The sequence below is a fragment of the Pholcus phalangioides genome, unplaced genomic scaffold, assembly GCF_987345545.1.
Source record: "Pholcus phalangioides strain wild (caught in Gottingen) unplaced genomic scaffold, Ppha-v1.0 ptg000015l_1, whole genome shotgun sequence".
NCBI classification, from domain to species: domain Eukaryota; kingdom Metazoa; phylum Arthropoda; class Arachnida; order Araneae; family Pholcidae; genus Pholcus; species Pholcus phalangioides.
In genome coordinates, this window is record NW_028301608.1 from 49935401 (window position 1) to 49952571 (window position 17171).

Genomic DNA, 17171 nt, shown 5'->3' on the forward strand with positions numbered 1-17171 from the left:
CGCTGTTCGCGGAAAGCCCGTTCCGACGACGTGTTCTTCCAAGGAGAAGAAAAGCCGAAGGGGAAATGAGATTTATATATAAGAGCATCGAGCAATTTTAATCACTTTTCTTGAACGAATGGTCGTGAATATCGACGGTTTTTACATGATCGTGACCTGATTTACAAAATCTTGAATCAAAAATAAAGAAAAATATCATGCTTCCAACACGGGTTACTTTGGCTCACTTTCATGATCATTTGATCATTTTTGTCGCAACAGCATTCCGAACAGCAGCCTTTTTTTCATATTCACCGAAAGGTTGGTGCTCTAACCCCTCCACGTGGGACTCCATGCGCCCTAAACCACTTGACTACAGAGGCAACGAATATCTCAATCTTTCCTTGGATCTCGTGTTCACTGAACGGGACCGTACATGGACGGTCCGACCTAATTCAGGCCAAAGCTCACAATTGCGGACACTGCCATAACATGGCGACTTATCCGAGGATGATTTCACACCCCGCTATCCATACGAAGGTTTAAAACAGCTGGTTGATGAAAAATCATCAGCCAGTTGTTAAATCCGGCTGATTATCTCACCAGTCATCTGTTAAATCCGGCTGATTATCTCACCAGCCATCTGTTAAATCCGGCTGATTATCACCAGCCGGCTGTTAAAAACCTTCTTATGGATAGCGGAGAGTGGCATCATCCTGGGATAAACGACGCCAGACTTATTAGAACCCGAGTAGCGCAATTGTAAGATGCGCATCTTCCATCATGAAGGTTACCGTCAAGGTCCACTCGAATTCGGGCATAGAACGTCAGTCTTATCAGAAGTCTTAAATAGGTACGGTACCTATGTAGGTTTACATCCTAATTTATAAAGGGGCCTAATTTTTTCTTCAGAAATTGTTTCCAGTGCTCCTCAAGATATGCTCTATGACTTCGGCTAGATGTCGTGACAAGCTAAGGAGCATGCCACGACATCTCAGCTGCAATAAAGACAGTGTCACGATTCCACGCCAGATTTCTGCTGCTCTTTTCATATTGCAAAGTTTCCGGTGTTAACATTTCATCAATCATCGAGCTATAAGCCGCATGCTCTACACATTCCCCAAAACGAAATACAGTCGATTCCCGTTATAACGAACGCCAAGATACCGGAGGAATCACTTCGTTAAAACGAAATTTCGTTATAAAGGAATTCCAGGTTACCTAGCATTGTTCCTATGTAAACTTATTTGGGGGATTAGAAAAGTGTTCGTTAAAACGAGATTTTCGCTATAATGGTATTCGTTAAAACGGGATTCGACTGTATCACTTATGGTTGAAGGGATACGTCCAGCGTGTGGGTATTGCTGAGAAATCGCAACATCAGCTGAACTGAGAGACTGTATCACTCTACGTTGTGTGAAAAGTCACTGCTCCGATCACGACGGAAAAAGCTTGAAGTGTACAGCTGAACATAGTAATACATACACCATTTTGTATCGTATGAAACGATTCTAGAATGTGAAATAAATGAGAATGTAATCATTCTATTTCAGTATTTTATCAGTAGCTGTAAAAATGCCCTCTCCAACGGGAGGCTTTTTCCACTAATTTTTAAAACGATCGGTCGTTTTGGCAACCACTATATTTTGTATATGTGTCACGGTAAATGTGATAAATCCGGTTATTATGCATAATCGCCGAGCATTTCGGCAAGTTTGAAAAATTTTCCAAAATTTATCAATTCAATTCAATTTTTCAGAGATTATGCATAGTACCCAAGCGCCGTTGGTAAATTTGATAAATTTCGAAATCAATTATCACTTTTACTGGCGAATATGAGCACTACCCAACCTTTGCGTCGTTGGTAAACATGATAAATCGTACTATACGATATACTATGCTTCGAACATGTATTGTATCATCATGTATCGGGGTTCAACTATATTCATCACACATATTAGACCCATTTGGAGTTTCTTCGTATTCAAATTGATATCAAATTCATCAACTACACGATGGTGTTATGCATAATCACAGATAAAGGCGATAAATTTCAAGTATTTATCAAATTTACCAACAGCACTTGTATTCATCAAATTTACTAATAACGCTCCGGTATTATACGAAATCTCAGGTGAAAGTGTTAATTTTTTTCGTACCGTGTTTATAAATTCATCAAACTTACCAAGATAATTGGTAAGTATGCATAGTAACAGGTTATCATGCATAATAATCGATTCATCACATTTATCGTAACATATTTATCAAACAGGACCCGACTAAAACGATAGACAGAGGGCGCTGACATGAATAATACATTGGAGGGACTGAAAGTTGCTGGTCGTCCCGTTTTTACGGGACTCACGCATGTACTCAAGAGGAGGAAGATGCATTGCATTGTTTTTTCAGAAATTATGACTCAAGGAACAAAAGTATATGGTTTGTCCCAAAAAAGATCTGTACGAATTCATAAATTCAATGGAAAAAGAACAGATCAATGGCAAATTAAGCTCAGCCTAAAATAAAACGGGAGTGGAAACTTCAGTCACTCGTTTTACTCATTTTCTAAAGCGAAAATGCCAAGATTCGATGCCGTTTTTCTGGAATTAATTTTTTTCTTTTAGTTATTAATCCTTCATCAGTTGTTAATATACAGTCGGCGCTCGTTATAACGCCCATCCATTATTGTGATCTTTCCGTTATAACGACAGGAACGATAAGTGCCAAGTTTTTTCATATTCATACTGTGTTATTTTTAATCAAATAAAGTGGCCTAAAGAGGTCATTCAATTCAATACAACGTCCTTTTGCAGCTCTGCACCACCTTTTTTTGACAAAAAGTTTCTTTACGCCACCAATGTTCATCGTCTTACTTTTGCTGTCTGATTGTAATGGAAGGGCTCCGGCCATAATGATAATTAACATATTCGCCCACAAAGAAACTATAACACAATTCTTGTTTTTCTATTTGCCAAAATTGTTTTGCTATTGACCCTTTATATTCGAGAGGTTCTTGACCTATGAGTCACGACATAAACTTAAGACACAAACCTCCTATTCGCAGGGGCTTCCATGGTGGTTCTTTCAAATCACTAACAGACAGAGGCTGTTAAGATATGGGTTTCAACCCAACTTGATTCGCAAGGGATTCTGACATTGGTTGTACAAATCCCCCTACAGTCAGGAATTCTTGAGCTATGGGTCACAACCCAAAATTTATTCGCAATAGCTTCCGAAATGAGCCGTAGAAAAACAATCACAGCCAGTGATTCTTATGCAATGAGCCACGAACCGAACTTGATTCGCCGGGGTTTTCTAGATAAGTCGTACGAATTCATTTACTTCTATTATAATTGCGCCCATTGCGTCACTGGTTTTACTAATTCTGAACAGCAAACAGTCCTATGGGTCGCGAACCTGATCTTGTTATTGATTTTGAGTCACGGCTGAAAAAGTTGGAGTTGAAAAGGTAAAGTTCTTATATTAGAGAACCCTTGCTTTATATATTGTAGAATTCGGTTAATAGATTCGAGCATATAATCAAATACTACAATTTCATTATTATTTTCAAACCTGGCGCATTTTTACGGCCACTGCTTACATTATAACAGGGCGAATCTTTAAATTTCTTATTCTGCCTAAATATTAATTCGTTTTACCCTAGATTACTAACTAAAATAAAAACTGCATGTTACCTATATGACCGACGTCTCAGATAGAGTTAATAGTAAGCATTAAAGGGTTGAGTTTTTTTTGAACGTTTGATGTAACGACCTCCCAATATATCGTATTTTTTCCGTGGAACAAAGGGAGTCGTTATAGTGAACGTCGATTGCGTTAGTGCGGTGGTGTGACATGCAGATTAAAATGCTCCTCGCATAATCTCGCTAAATCGAATATCACGTGCTACAGTCGTTGATATTTTTTGAACAGGGCCGACTAAAACATGTGTAAAAATATTCGTATCGATGAGACTATTGATAAAAGCAACAGAAGGCTCCGAACAGGGCAACTTGTTTTATGGCCACCTTGTACGTGTGCGTCTCTCTCTCTCTCTCTCTTACCGATGTCAGCTCCTTGTATGACGGTTATATTCTCGATATGTGATTCTTTCTATTCCAGATAACAATTCACGTTCAGCCCGACGATCGATGCCTGTTGTGTATGAAGGGAGCTCCAGAGGAGATACTCTCTCATTGTTCTACAATTCTAATCGATGGCGAAAAACGTGACCTCGACGAGGACCTAAGGAATTCCATTCATACCACCTACCACACTCTGGGCTCTGTAGGCGAAATCGTGATCGGTGAGCTAGCTTTCCCGGATACGAATTATCTCTGTATAAGAATCTCCGAACTCTCTCTCCCGGATTCGTGTCATCAAAGTCATGATCTAAATTGAATAAGACATACATACCATCGGATTTTTTTCCTACTTTACCCGTATTCGAATGGATCTTCATGATAGTCAATCAAAAATTCAATGTTTGTGGTTTCTGTGTGATTATTTTGTTTTCAATTTCAAAAATTGATAGCAGTGTATTCGTAAAAATTTACCAGTAAATACATTTAAATTATTGACGCATTCAATAATTGATATGAAAACTATTTCTCTTCTTTTGCATCATTAGTTAATGATGTACTCAGTATGGATTTTCTTCAAAGTCCCTCTATATGAGGAAAAAATATTTGTATTTACACACATTAATTACTGATCTACTTAGTATGGACTAATGCTTCTCTATATGAGAGGAACAAATTCTCATTTCTGATAACTTTTTTCTTACCGCACGTGTCGGCGGTGACGACACGTATAAATTTTTGTATAAAATTAACATTTTTGGAAACTAAATGGTCTAATGAGTGTCATAGTGTTTTTTTTAAATTTGTTAATATGGAAATTTGGTTTTTTATGCTCCTTAAAAATGGAAATTTTTGTAATTTTGTTTTGATTTTTGATCTGGAATTTTTGTTTCCATAACCATGAGCAGAAATATGTATATTTCTAAAATAAAAAAAATAGTTTTCCTTAAAACATTTTGTCACGTGGTATATGAAGTTTCCCAAAATCATAATTACTAATTCCCTAAATTAAATAAATTTAATTAATCCCTTTCAGACCCGAGCATTCACTTTTTTGAAACTTTCAAAATGTTTTAATATTTTTGATTCTCAAAAAATGCATTAAAAACATAAATTTCAACAAGTCTTTTTTTTCAAATTTTCAACTTTTTTTTTGTGAAGAAATAATTCACTTCATCCGATTTTTTTTAGCCAAGATAAGATGCAGGCAATGTTCTTCTTTTTCCCTTGAAATTTTTTCCAGAATTTTATTGCTAAATTTTATGCACACTTCTCCCGGAGGCACTTTCTCCTTGAAGAAACCTTAAAAACCCTCTGAAAGTTCGACAGCAAGTGTTGTCCTCCGATGAAAGCACCAAAGTTCATATTCACCATATTTCTAATTCAAAACTTACTCAATTCTTTAAGTTAGGGCTCAATACTCTGAGGTCAGAAAAAAATCTCTGCAGTGAGAAAAAGCAACTCACTTATTTCACCAGAAATACTTAAATTACTCAAAAAGTTATTTAATCAAAAATTTAAATTAATTCATAAGAAAAACCACTCTAGCACATCAGTCTAAGAGGTTTCATCCCAAAGAACGCCAAAAGCAACGGGTTTCTGGGTTTTTACGCGGGCAGTGGCGTAATCCGTGTTTTCCTGCAGATTATAACAACTAGTAGAGATTTCTCGACCTCTCTCCTTCGGACTTAACTTAGCTCTCCAACTTCCAATTTTTCCATAAGTTAGACAAAACCTGTCGAATTCATATTTTATTAATCGATTGCAATTGATTTAATTTATACTGACTCCCTGAGTACAGCTCAAGCTGTATATTTTATTATATTTTCTGACACCACTCTTACGCGTACACTCACACGCCCGACTTCTTCATCCAGCTGGTACGGAGCAGCATCGAACTGGGAAACTTATGGGCGTCAATAGACTCGGTACGATATGAGAAAATGCATTCGCCTCCGACAGTCAGTCAGAAAAAACATTCTAAATTAATATTCAATCTTTTTGAAACTTCTCAAGCATGTTATTCAAGTGAGCAGTTATCATACTATATATATAATGTATATTAAAAAATTCCTCCACGAATTAGAAGAGCGGTGAAGAATATGTTAAGACGGCCTTGCGCTAATTTAGACGTACTTCCCAATGCCCTGTTCTTATGAAAATAGAATTTAACAAGCTTATTATATTGAGTAGCTAGTTATAAAAACATTAACGTTCTACAGGGTAACACGTCTCTCAGTTTGATAACCTTTACTTATGTTATTAACTTATTTGCATATTAAATAGTTATTTGATTGATGAGAGAACACTCATTTTTTATGATTATCACATTCATTGATCTCGGTCTTCATATTTGAAAGAGAACGAATTCCGTAAATACGATGACGAGTGGTTTTAATTTGAGTGGATTGTGGGGTTTTTTTTTTTCAAGATTTTCGATGTGATTTCTTTAATTCAAAAGACTGAAGATTAAAAGATTTGCCTCGAAGCATCTTGATCGTGGATCATCGAATTTTTTCAGTTATGTGTGGTTTTAATTATATAGGATTCTGCGACTTCCCGTTGCCGGAAGAGTGCAACGGAGGCCATGAATTCGATCTGGACGAGAGAAATTTTCCATTAACCGGGTTCCGGTTTTTAGGACTGATGACGCTCATGGATCCACCCAGGAGTGGAGTTCGGGGTGCCATCCACAGATGCAGGGAGGCCGGGGTAAAGGTAAGCACATAATTTTGAAACTGGATCGTAATGAAGTTCAATTTATGAACATGCTGATGAAGTGAAATTTAATAGTTTTTTTTTCAGTCCACCCCCGCCCCCAAGATTTAATTTAATCGTAAAATATAAATTTATTTTTTCTTTATATATGAATTTTGAATTGGCAATTTCTTGCTTCGATACTCTCATCAGAAAATTCTTTTTTTTTTTACTCGAAATATGTCCGTATGGCAGTGTTCTCATGTCATGTGAAGAGTGTCAGAGAGGTTACGATGCATCTCAGAAAGGAATGTGAATTAATAAAAACTAATTTACTGTTTCGCGCACATTTGCTGATTTTTGATGAGTAGTCTCCACATGTCGATCATCAATGTCTCTAAAAAGCTTTATGAGACATTATTTTCCCGAAATATAATACTACGGTATTAGCGGTGTTATGTTTTAAACTCTACCGGGAAAATTCTGTCGAATTTCCGCTACTTCTTAAATTTTCTTACATTTATACTCATGTGAATCTTCCTAAAAAAAGTTAAAAAAAATCCATATATCATCCGGCATAATCCAGTGACTTTGAAAACATTCATTTACTGTCGGTTTCTCGCTTGTAGTTTGAAAGATAGATAGCAGCGTACGCACTCGCGCGACTCTCACATACATGCACCATTTATTACCACAAAAAAAACACAATTACGACGCAGCAGTATTCAGGAATAACATGGCTGTAAATCGCCGCTGTAGTGATAGATTGGAGTTTTTACGGTGAATAAGTAATGAGTGACCTTAACCCTTTCCATGGCTTTATCCTTTTCACTGATCCACATTATAAATGATACTGTGGAAAAAACCTAACTGTATAAAATACCACATCATTTTTAGGTCTTATTCCGAAAAAGTCTTCCAGAATAGGAAGACCTTTTTTTTTTTAATTTTGTGCAGGTGATGTTCCCCCACCGTTTTTTCTCCCGCAAACTCCGGAAACAGTAAAAGCCAATGAAAAGAAATAGTCACCCTCTTCCTATTTCTGCTCCCCCGCCGGGAATTAAATCTACGTCCTATTGCAAACCGGGAAAGAGCGCTACCATTCACACCACTGGAGACACGATCCCGTCTTCCTTATTTCACGTACTGCGGCGTGAGACGCTGAAGTAGAGGCATTAATAGCCTCTCTTAACTTCAGAAAATGGACCCAGGTGAGCAGGTATAAAGAGTGAGACGAATTTTTCTCATCTCAATACATCAGGGTCTCACGCCCCAATACGTCAAATAAGGAAGGCAACGTCGTGTCTCTATAGTGGTGCATATGATAGCTGGCAGTGCAGTGCAGTGTTTATGAACAAAATCACTATTGATTCATAATTCTATTCTATTTACTGTATCCATATTCTTTTACTACGCAAAAGAGAAACAATCATTTCCTTGATATATTGGAATGAAAAAAAAAAAAAAGCTGCCTAAAAAAGAGAGAGAAGGTGTTTCAAACACCTTCTCTCTCCTTCTGTTATCACGAAATAAACAAAAGATGGCTCCACCCACTTGCAGTTTATCAGTTTATTAGAGGGGGGCGGGGCTTACAGAAAACATTTTTGAAGAGGAAGATCATTTCACAAAGTCTCTGGGCTCGTAATTGCCGAAATAAGAGGATTTTAAGCAAGCGAGATATCTTGGCATTGCTGAAATACAAAGCTTCCAGTTAGACGAGATAGCTCGGCATCATCAAAAATAAGGTAAACCCGATGAACATGCGACTACTGGCTGAAGCTCTCCATGATCGGTCCAGTGACCAAAAATGTTCGGATACGCAAAAATGATTCGGATGTAATGTCGTATTGCCAAATTGCGATGAGGCTCCCGATGTCAGCGTGTAACAAGTCAAGAACTACACTTGCATCCAGTTTGTTGTATTTCAATGAAGTGTTCCAGCATGTCATGTCCTAATAAATTTTGCTCGTAACAACACGCTGCATCGTTATTTCTTTTTAGGGTGATTCTAAATCCATGTGACAAACTTTAAAAGATAAAAGTTTGTCTGATGTAAGCTTGTTTGATATGACTCCTAAACAAGAATTTCTGGTCATAGAATGTGCGGTCGGATCGCAATAGTGAAGGTGGTAGAGGGTAGATTTAGAGAGTGCACAAACGCACCTCACCAAAAGCAAACATCATATTTATCGGAGTGATTTGCTGCAATAAGTGCAATCCACCATTCGAGGGTGTAGGGTATTGTAATGCGGTAAGCCTTCCCACAGTGCAGTCTAGTTCACACAAATTCTACCACAAGTCATTATACCGCTTGATCATTGTTTGGAGCGGCATAAACAACCTCGATGGTCCTTGTACCAAATAAAATACCAATTCCAATCCAATGCATATGCACCCTCAAGTGCTTGATAGCACATATCGCAGCAAATCCATCAGAAAAATATATTTGTTTTGGTGAAGTGCTGTTGACACTCTCTAAAAACATCTCCTACCGCCTCTATTATTGCGATTCAATCTCACATTCTATGATCAAAAATTCTTGTTTAGGTGTCTTATATCACTTCTTAAAGTTTGTTCCATGAATTTAATTTTATTAATTTCTGAATAAAAACGAGTTATATCTTTTCGAGTTATATACAATAACTTTTAATAGCCGCTTTATGTTAGTGTCATCATGACGTAAATTTTGAACTGAAATATTTATTTATTTATACCTACATTTACCGAGTTACAGATCATGATGGTGACCGGTGACCACCCGAGCACAGCAGTCTCAATCGCAAAACAAGTCGGTATCATCACCGAAAATTCTAAAAGAAAATCAGAACAAGAAGATATCAAGGAGTAAGTGCTATATTTAAATATAATCCAATCCATCGTCTCTTCTTTTTACAGTCAAATAGTATAATAGTAGTATTTAAAAAAAAAAACTACGTACATAATTGGCATTCAAAATCTTGAAGATTAAATAACTGAAACAAAATAATACAGTAAATCTGTCTTCATCGCAAACTATATTGAGTGGGAAACTGTTTTCAACGGGAAAAAAATATTGGTCGCGTGATTTCAGTGCCAAAATACATATTTATAAACCTAGATTAAACGGAACTTGCTAACGCGGAAACGGAAAGGAAAATTGGAACCCCTAAAACCCTTTCCGGCACGCTACCCTTTAAAATTGGAATTTCACAAAAAAAAGTTTGTAGGCGGTCTATTTAGGGCTAAAGGAGTACGCAGGTATAATTTTGTAAAGATTGCACTTACCATTTTAATTTTGTAGGTGTGCCCAACCTTGAATTCGGAACTCGATTTTAGGCAAGCTTTGAATGTAAAAAGTTGAAACTTGTACAGAATAGAGAGATTGTACAGCCAACAAAATAACATATAATTTTTTCCCCAGAAATACATTTCATATAAAAAAAAACTTTGAAATTCGAATCCATTTCTTTGGAAAATAAGGGTTTTCAAAAAATAAGCACAGGCCAAGAGTATGGATCGGCTTGCGTGGATTATCTAGTGTTGATTAAGGTCCAAAGTAATCCCTCAACGAATTTTCATTTTATTTATCGTTTATTTTCAGTTTTTGGAAAAGGAATTTTTAGGTGTGCCCAGACTGGGACACACTGAGTCGGAAAGGATTAATGGAAATTTTCACACAAACATTTTGAAGCCCCGTTTACTTGGGGAATTGAAAAAAGCGGGTTTAAAATCCGCTTCAAGAGAACTTTCACCAATGACTGCTTTCTATTTCTTTCCTTACGAAGAAAAAAAAAAGTCGTCAAGCTGGTGCTAGAACTCCCAATGCCACCGCAATATTGCACATGTAAACGGAGCTATAAGCCCCGTATCAAGGTCAATTTTTAAAAGTCAGTTGAACCTTTATTAAGCAGAAACCCGTGTTAAACGGAAAAAAATCTCGGTCCCTCGTGATTCCGTTCAAGACAGGTTTTACCGTATTTCAAAAAAAAATATATATATTTAAACTTCTTTCATTTATTCTCAAGATAAATATGTATAAGCACTCAACTGACAGCACATTTTGATAGATACGTCTCTCGCTGATTTGAACGAATTGCCGGGCTACAAATAATGAAAAGAACAATCCATTTTGATAAATCGAGACCGCCATTCATTCGATGAAAGTGGAGGAGGAGGAGGCAATTGCAGAGAATCACGATACATAGGAGATGACATGCCAGTATCAGGTTATTTTCTAGAATAATGAGCCATGTCCAATCCCCAAGCGGTCAATCGTTGATCATGTGAGTTGAGCCCACCCATACCGATGACAATGGTGATCGATACAACGTGAAAAATTGCGATCCCGTGTGGAAAATAGTAGGTTTTTGTGTGAAAATGTTCAGTTAGACATATTTTTTTTCTCCCTCGAGTGTTCTTTTTCAATAAAATGACTCAATCTAAATCTATTGTCTTCAGATGCACCGAAATTTTTACACTGTCGTAACGAACTTAACAAAAATAAAATGAAAATACTATATCCATAGTAGAGAGATATCAATTTTTTTTTTAAATATATTTTAGCAAAAATTACATAGTGATACTTGGATCAGAGCTATACGCACACCAGGACAAAATGCTCGATCAAATTCTGCAGAAATTCAATGAAGTCGTTTTCGCCAGGACATCTCCACAGTCGAAGTGTTGCATCGTCGAGAGCTGCCAGAGGGTTGGCGAATGCGTAGCCGTGACGGGTGACGGCTTAAACGACGCACCAGCGTTACGGCAAGCCGATGTTGGTAAGTGGGAAATTTTTCTTTTAACTATTGGACAAGAAACATGACAAACTGAACAAAAGACAAAAAGTAGAACAACGAAAAAATGTAAGACAGAAAATACATAAAAATAAGTTACATTCATTTTGTAACCTCCAAGGGACAGGTGTTCATCCTGTAGATCTATAAAAATATTATTATGTGTTAGATCAATTGCAACCATCGCACATATCATGAAAGTTGGTAAATTTATGGTTAGAGTTATGAAATTGATTTTGCTTAACTTTTCTTTTACATTAAATATTATAGTTGATTAATATATATATATATATAAAATACTGATATATATATATTTTGGAATTATTAGTACAATCACAACATTATATAAGTATATACTGATCAACATTTGAATATGTATATATAATACACTTACATAAAATCAAACAAAACAAAAAATTTCCATGTAAACACTGTACAGCAATTGAAAAGGCTAACCTGAATGTATGTATTAACTAGATTTGTAAAGCTTAACAGAATGAAAAACATAAAAATGGTCTAATTCCAAAAAGTCAGTTTCTTGCATTATTTAGGGTGCAACTAAACTAACGGTCAGATCTGCGGAAGAGGGGGGGGGGCGTAATAGAATTCACCAAAACAAACTACTTTCTCCATACAATGTAAAGTCGTAAAGCAAGCGTCCATCCAAGAGAGGGCACCTGCGGATTGAAAATGAAAAACACAGTAAAGGCAAATAATAAAGGAAAAAGAATCTCTGTATTATCGAAAACATTACAACAAATGCTCAAATGAGTGACCACCAGCTGCAATATAGGCGTCACATCAGCGACGGATAGCCGTTGAATGACGGGTTTTGCAAAGGCGTGGTTTCATTCATTCCAGGCAAAGCGCCCTCTCGCTGCTTGCTTTCCGATCTCACATTGTATGGTGGAAGTCCTTTGTTTTGGCGAGTTCTATAACCCCTTACAGTTCTGACGATCGGTTTAGTTACACCTATATCCAATCATTACACTTCACTCCTAATTAGAAAAATTGATGGCAGATAAAGCATTACACAGAAACAAACATCACGTTAGTTTCACAACACCAACGCGCACATTCCAACATGCACCAATTCGTTAGAAATTCCGTAGAGCAATATGGACGAGGTGTATGCGTAGTTTGGTAGGAGTAGTTTAGTTACACCCTGTATAATATTTGTATAATAATTTTGACCATACTCCAAACTATACGTATACATCCAATACTGTAATATAATAAACCAATTTTATGACTGTTTTCAAGCATCTGTATTTATTGCATGATTGCATCATAATTTGTGTAGTTTTCGGTAAATGAATAAATGTTGAAGTTGCACAGTTCATGTTATTGTTCTATTATGTATCATCGATAAACATGTATAATTTTTTTACTATCACAAATTCTATAATCCTATAAATACAGATTTGTTTTGCAGCTATGCTATCACTATGTGTAAACATCTTCGCAATACAATATGTATAAACATCTGATAGATGATTTTATTATTGTTCTGCACAAATTTTCTTCATTCACAGGTGTTGCGATGGGAATCAGTGGCACTGATATCAGCAAAGACGCCGCGGACATCATTTTACTGGAGGACAACTTGGAATCTATCGTTATTGGTATAGAAGAGGGTATGAGCTTTGATTCCGTGATTTCCCGACATTAGTTTCATATTTAACGCTTATATCCACTGAAACAGGGGGTGGGGGTGGGTTGCCATGGAAACCCACATGATATTAACTTATACTGAGGTATTTAGAATTGTAAGATGGCATCCAAAATCACAAAGACTATAACAGGTGCCTTAACAAGGACATAAAGAGTTAAACAGGTGTCCCAAATTATTTTGCAGTCTTTTATTTATTTTGAAATTAATTTTTTGCTGTTAAATATGAATTTTCATTATGTTTGAAAACATTTCTTTCATTTTAAATGTGATTTTTTCTAAATCCCTGAAATTACCTATCTTACAAATTCTGGAAAAAAAAACTGATTAATTATCGTTCGAATTTATTTCTTTTATTTTTTTAATAGTAATGTTTCTTCATTAATTCTCAAATTATTTTTTTCATAAACTCTGATATTATTTTTTCCATCAAATTTGAAATTATTTTTTCATAAATTCTGAAATTGATTTTTTTCATCTGTTATAAAACTCTGAAATTATTTTTCCCATTAATTATGAATTATCGTCAATTCTGAAACTATTTTTTTCATTGATTAGAAATTATTCATTAATTCTGAAATTACTATTTTTTATCAGTTATGAATTTCCATCAGGTCTGAAATAATTTCTCTCAATAGTTCCGAATTTCTTCCAGTTTACTCTGTTAACGTATCCAAATCACAGCGTCACTAGTATAAATCTATTTTAAGCATCTCACAAATCTAAATACAGTGGCGTACACGCTTTATCGAAATTTTCTTTCATAAAATATAATATACAATATAAAATATAAAAAAAAATTATCTGATTGCGTCTTTCAAAAAAAATAAGAATTTTTTGTAAAATTTTACTCACAGATGGCACCGCATCATGCGAAACTCGACGTAACACATGAAATGCGACACAAACAGAGCAATCAATGTTCATTATCATTTGATGTTTAGTTATTTAATTAATTTACCAATGATAGTTATTTTCTCGAAATGGTCAGTGGACCGGTAAAAAAAGCTCCGGGGTACATGAGTTTCAACCAACCAGACACAAAACATCTATTGAATCTAAGTTGACGTGACTTGAAAGAGGAACTGACTCATCATCGAATAAGGAACGTGAATACATACTTCCATCGAGTTATGTCGATGTGTCTTGCATGTAATACAAGTCCATGGTGAGGCCTCTGATACCACGTGTCAAGTCTTTTATTTTGATTGTGCTGATCCCTTGAAAAGTTTGATGGGCCGTAAAACTTCTGAATTGAATTTGAAACTTTTATGAGTTTGGAAATCGACCGGAACTCGTAAAAAAAGTTCAGGAACATTTTATTAGCGTCTGCAAATAAAATAAGGAACGAAGGCGCAGTGAGGAATGAAGCCGTTGGTGTACGTAGGAGATCAGTTTTAAGTGAAGCATTACGCAATTGCTTATTCTCATCTTCACGTAGCCGAGAATAAGCAAGCACTTTGGAATTCAAAGGAAAGAGTCGAATACCATCTCCGACTAGTTGTGTTACTACAATTCTGTCGCATATATATTGCAGTCCCTATAGATTTAGATCATCTAAAGGCGGGTTATCCGTGAAACGGATTAACCAGGGTACACAAACTTCAACCTAACGGAAGGTAAAAGAGAGCCAACCATGTACAATTATTGGTGAGGGTAATATATTAACAAGGTTATTTGAATATCAGAAGAATGTGTCATTATTGAAGTTATGATTATTTGGAGTATTCAGTGTTTTTGTGTTTTTGTGCGTGTGTGTGTGTGTGTGTGTGTAAAGAGCTGTCTTCAACGACAAAGACGAACAAGAAGCAAAAAAAGCAGTTAATATTGACCTTCGACTCGGCAGGGCCTCAAAAAGAGAAGCATGGGAATCCCCCCTGAAATGAATCAAATATGTTTGGTTTATTAAGGAATGCATGCTGTTAAAATTTAGAAGATAAAATTGTGAGGGGCAAATGCCCTACTTGTTTGTCCGGAAGTAAAGCCCTGTTTGTACGGTAAATTTGTAACTGTATAAATAAGCTTTTTTGGGACTCTTTTTACTTTCATTAAACACTCATGTCCATAAATTAAGAATAATTCAGAATCACACGGAAATCGAAATCTAAAGTAGAAATTTCACCTGTAGAATTATCACACACATCTGCAAGAATGATATGCAAATTTCAGGAAGCCACCAGATGATGCCGATAGTACGTCACAATGACGAGAGTGTAAGAGGGGGGTATATAAGGAATGGTGGCGAAGAAGTAAAATTGTTCACAAGAGTTCTGTAAGGCGCTCAGTGCCATAAGCGAATATTTATGACACAGAGGACGCATGCGGATGATTTTTTACGTGGTAGAATTATCGGCCGCCTGGAATGTGGGCGTACTCAGATGGAAGTATCCGAGGAACTTGGATTTATTTGCCCAAAGTGTCATCTCTAGGCTTTGGCAACGATTCCAAGATAGCGGAAATGTCAGTAGGCGTTACAGTACAGGTCGCCCCCGAGTTACAATGCCGAATGAAGACCGGTATTTGGCAGTAACTGTCAAAAGAAGCAGACGGAGCACAGCATCCGACCTGTCTCGTCAGCTATCTGCAGCCACGGGTACCACAGTTTCAAGGCAAACCGTGTACAGACGTTTGGGAGATATTGGTCTATATGCTCGCAGGCCTGTCAGATGTGTTCCGCTCACGGCAACTCACTGTCTGCAACGATTAGCCTGGAGTAGAGAACATGCAATGTGGACATCGTCACAGTGGGCTTGTGTGATGTTTTCCGGCGAGTCCAGGTTTAGCTTGCAGTCTGATTCACGTCGGGCTTTCATATGGAGAACGCCAGGTATCCGTTAACACCAAGACAACATCATTGAACGACACCGTTACGGTGGTGCAGCATTGCTCGTTTGGGGTGGAATTATACTGGGTTCCAGAACAGATCTGCATGTTCAAACCGGAACCATGAAAGCCCAAATTTATCGGGACATCATTCTGGAACAACATGCACGTTTGTTTAGGGGTGCCATGGGCGCAGAATTTGTGTTTATGTATGACAACGCCCGTCCTCACCGAGGAAACATTGTAGACGAATGCCTTGAATCTGAGGATATAACCCGTATGGAATGGCCAGCATTCTCACCTGACTTGAATCCGATAGAGCATGTGTCGGACATGCTTGGCCGACGAGTTGCAGCCCGTCAACCACCTCCTACATGTGTACCGGAACTTCGGAGAGCATTGCTTGCTGAGTGAAGTGATCTTCCCCAAGATCAGATCGATAATTTGATACTCAGCATGCCTAGGCGTTGTACGGACTGTATTTCATCGCATGGGAGACATACAATGTATTAACCATCATACTAACCATGTAATAGTAAGTTTTTGTAAAGGAAATATTTTTTACAATTGCTCCAGGGAGCAAAAATCGTAGTTTTTATGAATGGCATCATACATACACCATCGTTTTTGTTCTTTATCTTTTGTTTAATAAATGGGCTTTATGAATAAGTAACGTTTGTTTTGTTTCTGAATCTTTATTTGCCGGAGCTGGCATTATCCTTAATTTATGGACATGAGTGTAATATTATGTATAGGGGCTTATTCACTTTTCTTAATTTGAATTTTGACTATTTGAAATGAATAACATGATATATATATATACACTAAATATTTATTTTTTACTGTTTTATTTATAATCATTATTAACCAAAAATGAATAAAACATGCATTTTGTTTGAATTATTCGGTGATTAGTCATATGTAACAAGTTTTATTTTACTCCCAGATGCTCAACCGCGGTTTTCGGTTATCCGTGATCTCCTTCCCCACCATGACACCGGATAATAGAGGTTTTACTGAACTTATACAGGATGTAACTAAACTGATGGTCAGAACTGCAGGGGGAGATAGAACTCGCCAAAACAAATAACTTTCACTATAAAATGTGGGGCCGGAAAGCAAGCGGTGAGCCATGAGAGGGCGCTT

General features: G+C 36.7%; 1 protein-coding gene across 1 annotated transcript in view; it reads left to right on the forward strand.

The window, feature by feature from the left end:
* LOC149076153 (sodium/potassium-transporting ATPase subunit alpha-B-like) overlaps positions 1–17171 on the forward strand; it is a 50405-nt gene that overhangs the window by 20690 nt on the left and 12544 nt on the right. The window contains exons 8-12 of the mRNA XM_089242189.1: positions 4102–4285; positions 6607–6779; positions 9493–9602; positions 11301–11515; positions 13066–13167. Coding sequence (XP_089098315.1) covers positions 4102–4285; positions 6607–6779; positions 9493–9602; positions 11301–11515; positions 13066–13167 — 784 coding nt within the window. The remainder of the gene's footprint in view (positions 1–4101; positions 4286–6606; positions 6780–9492; positions 9603–11300; positions 11516–13065; positions 13168–17171) is intronic.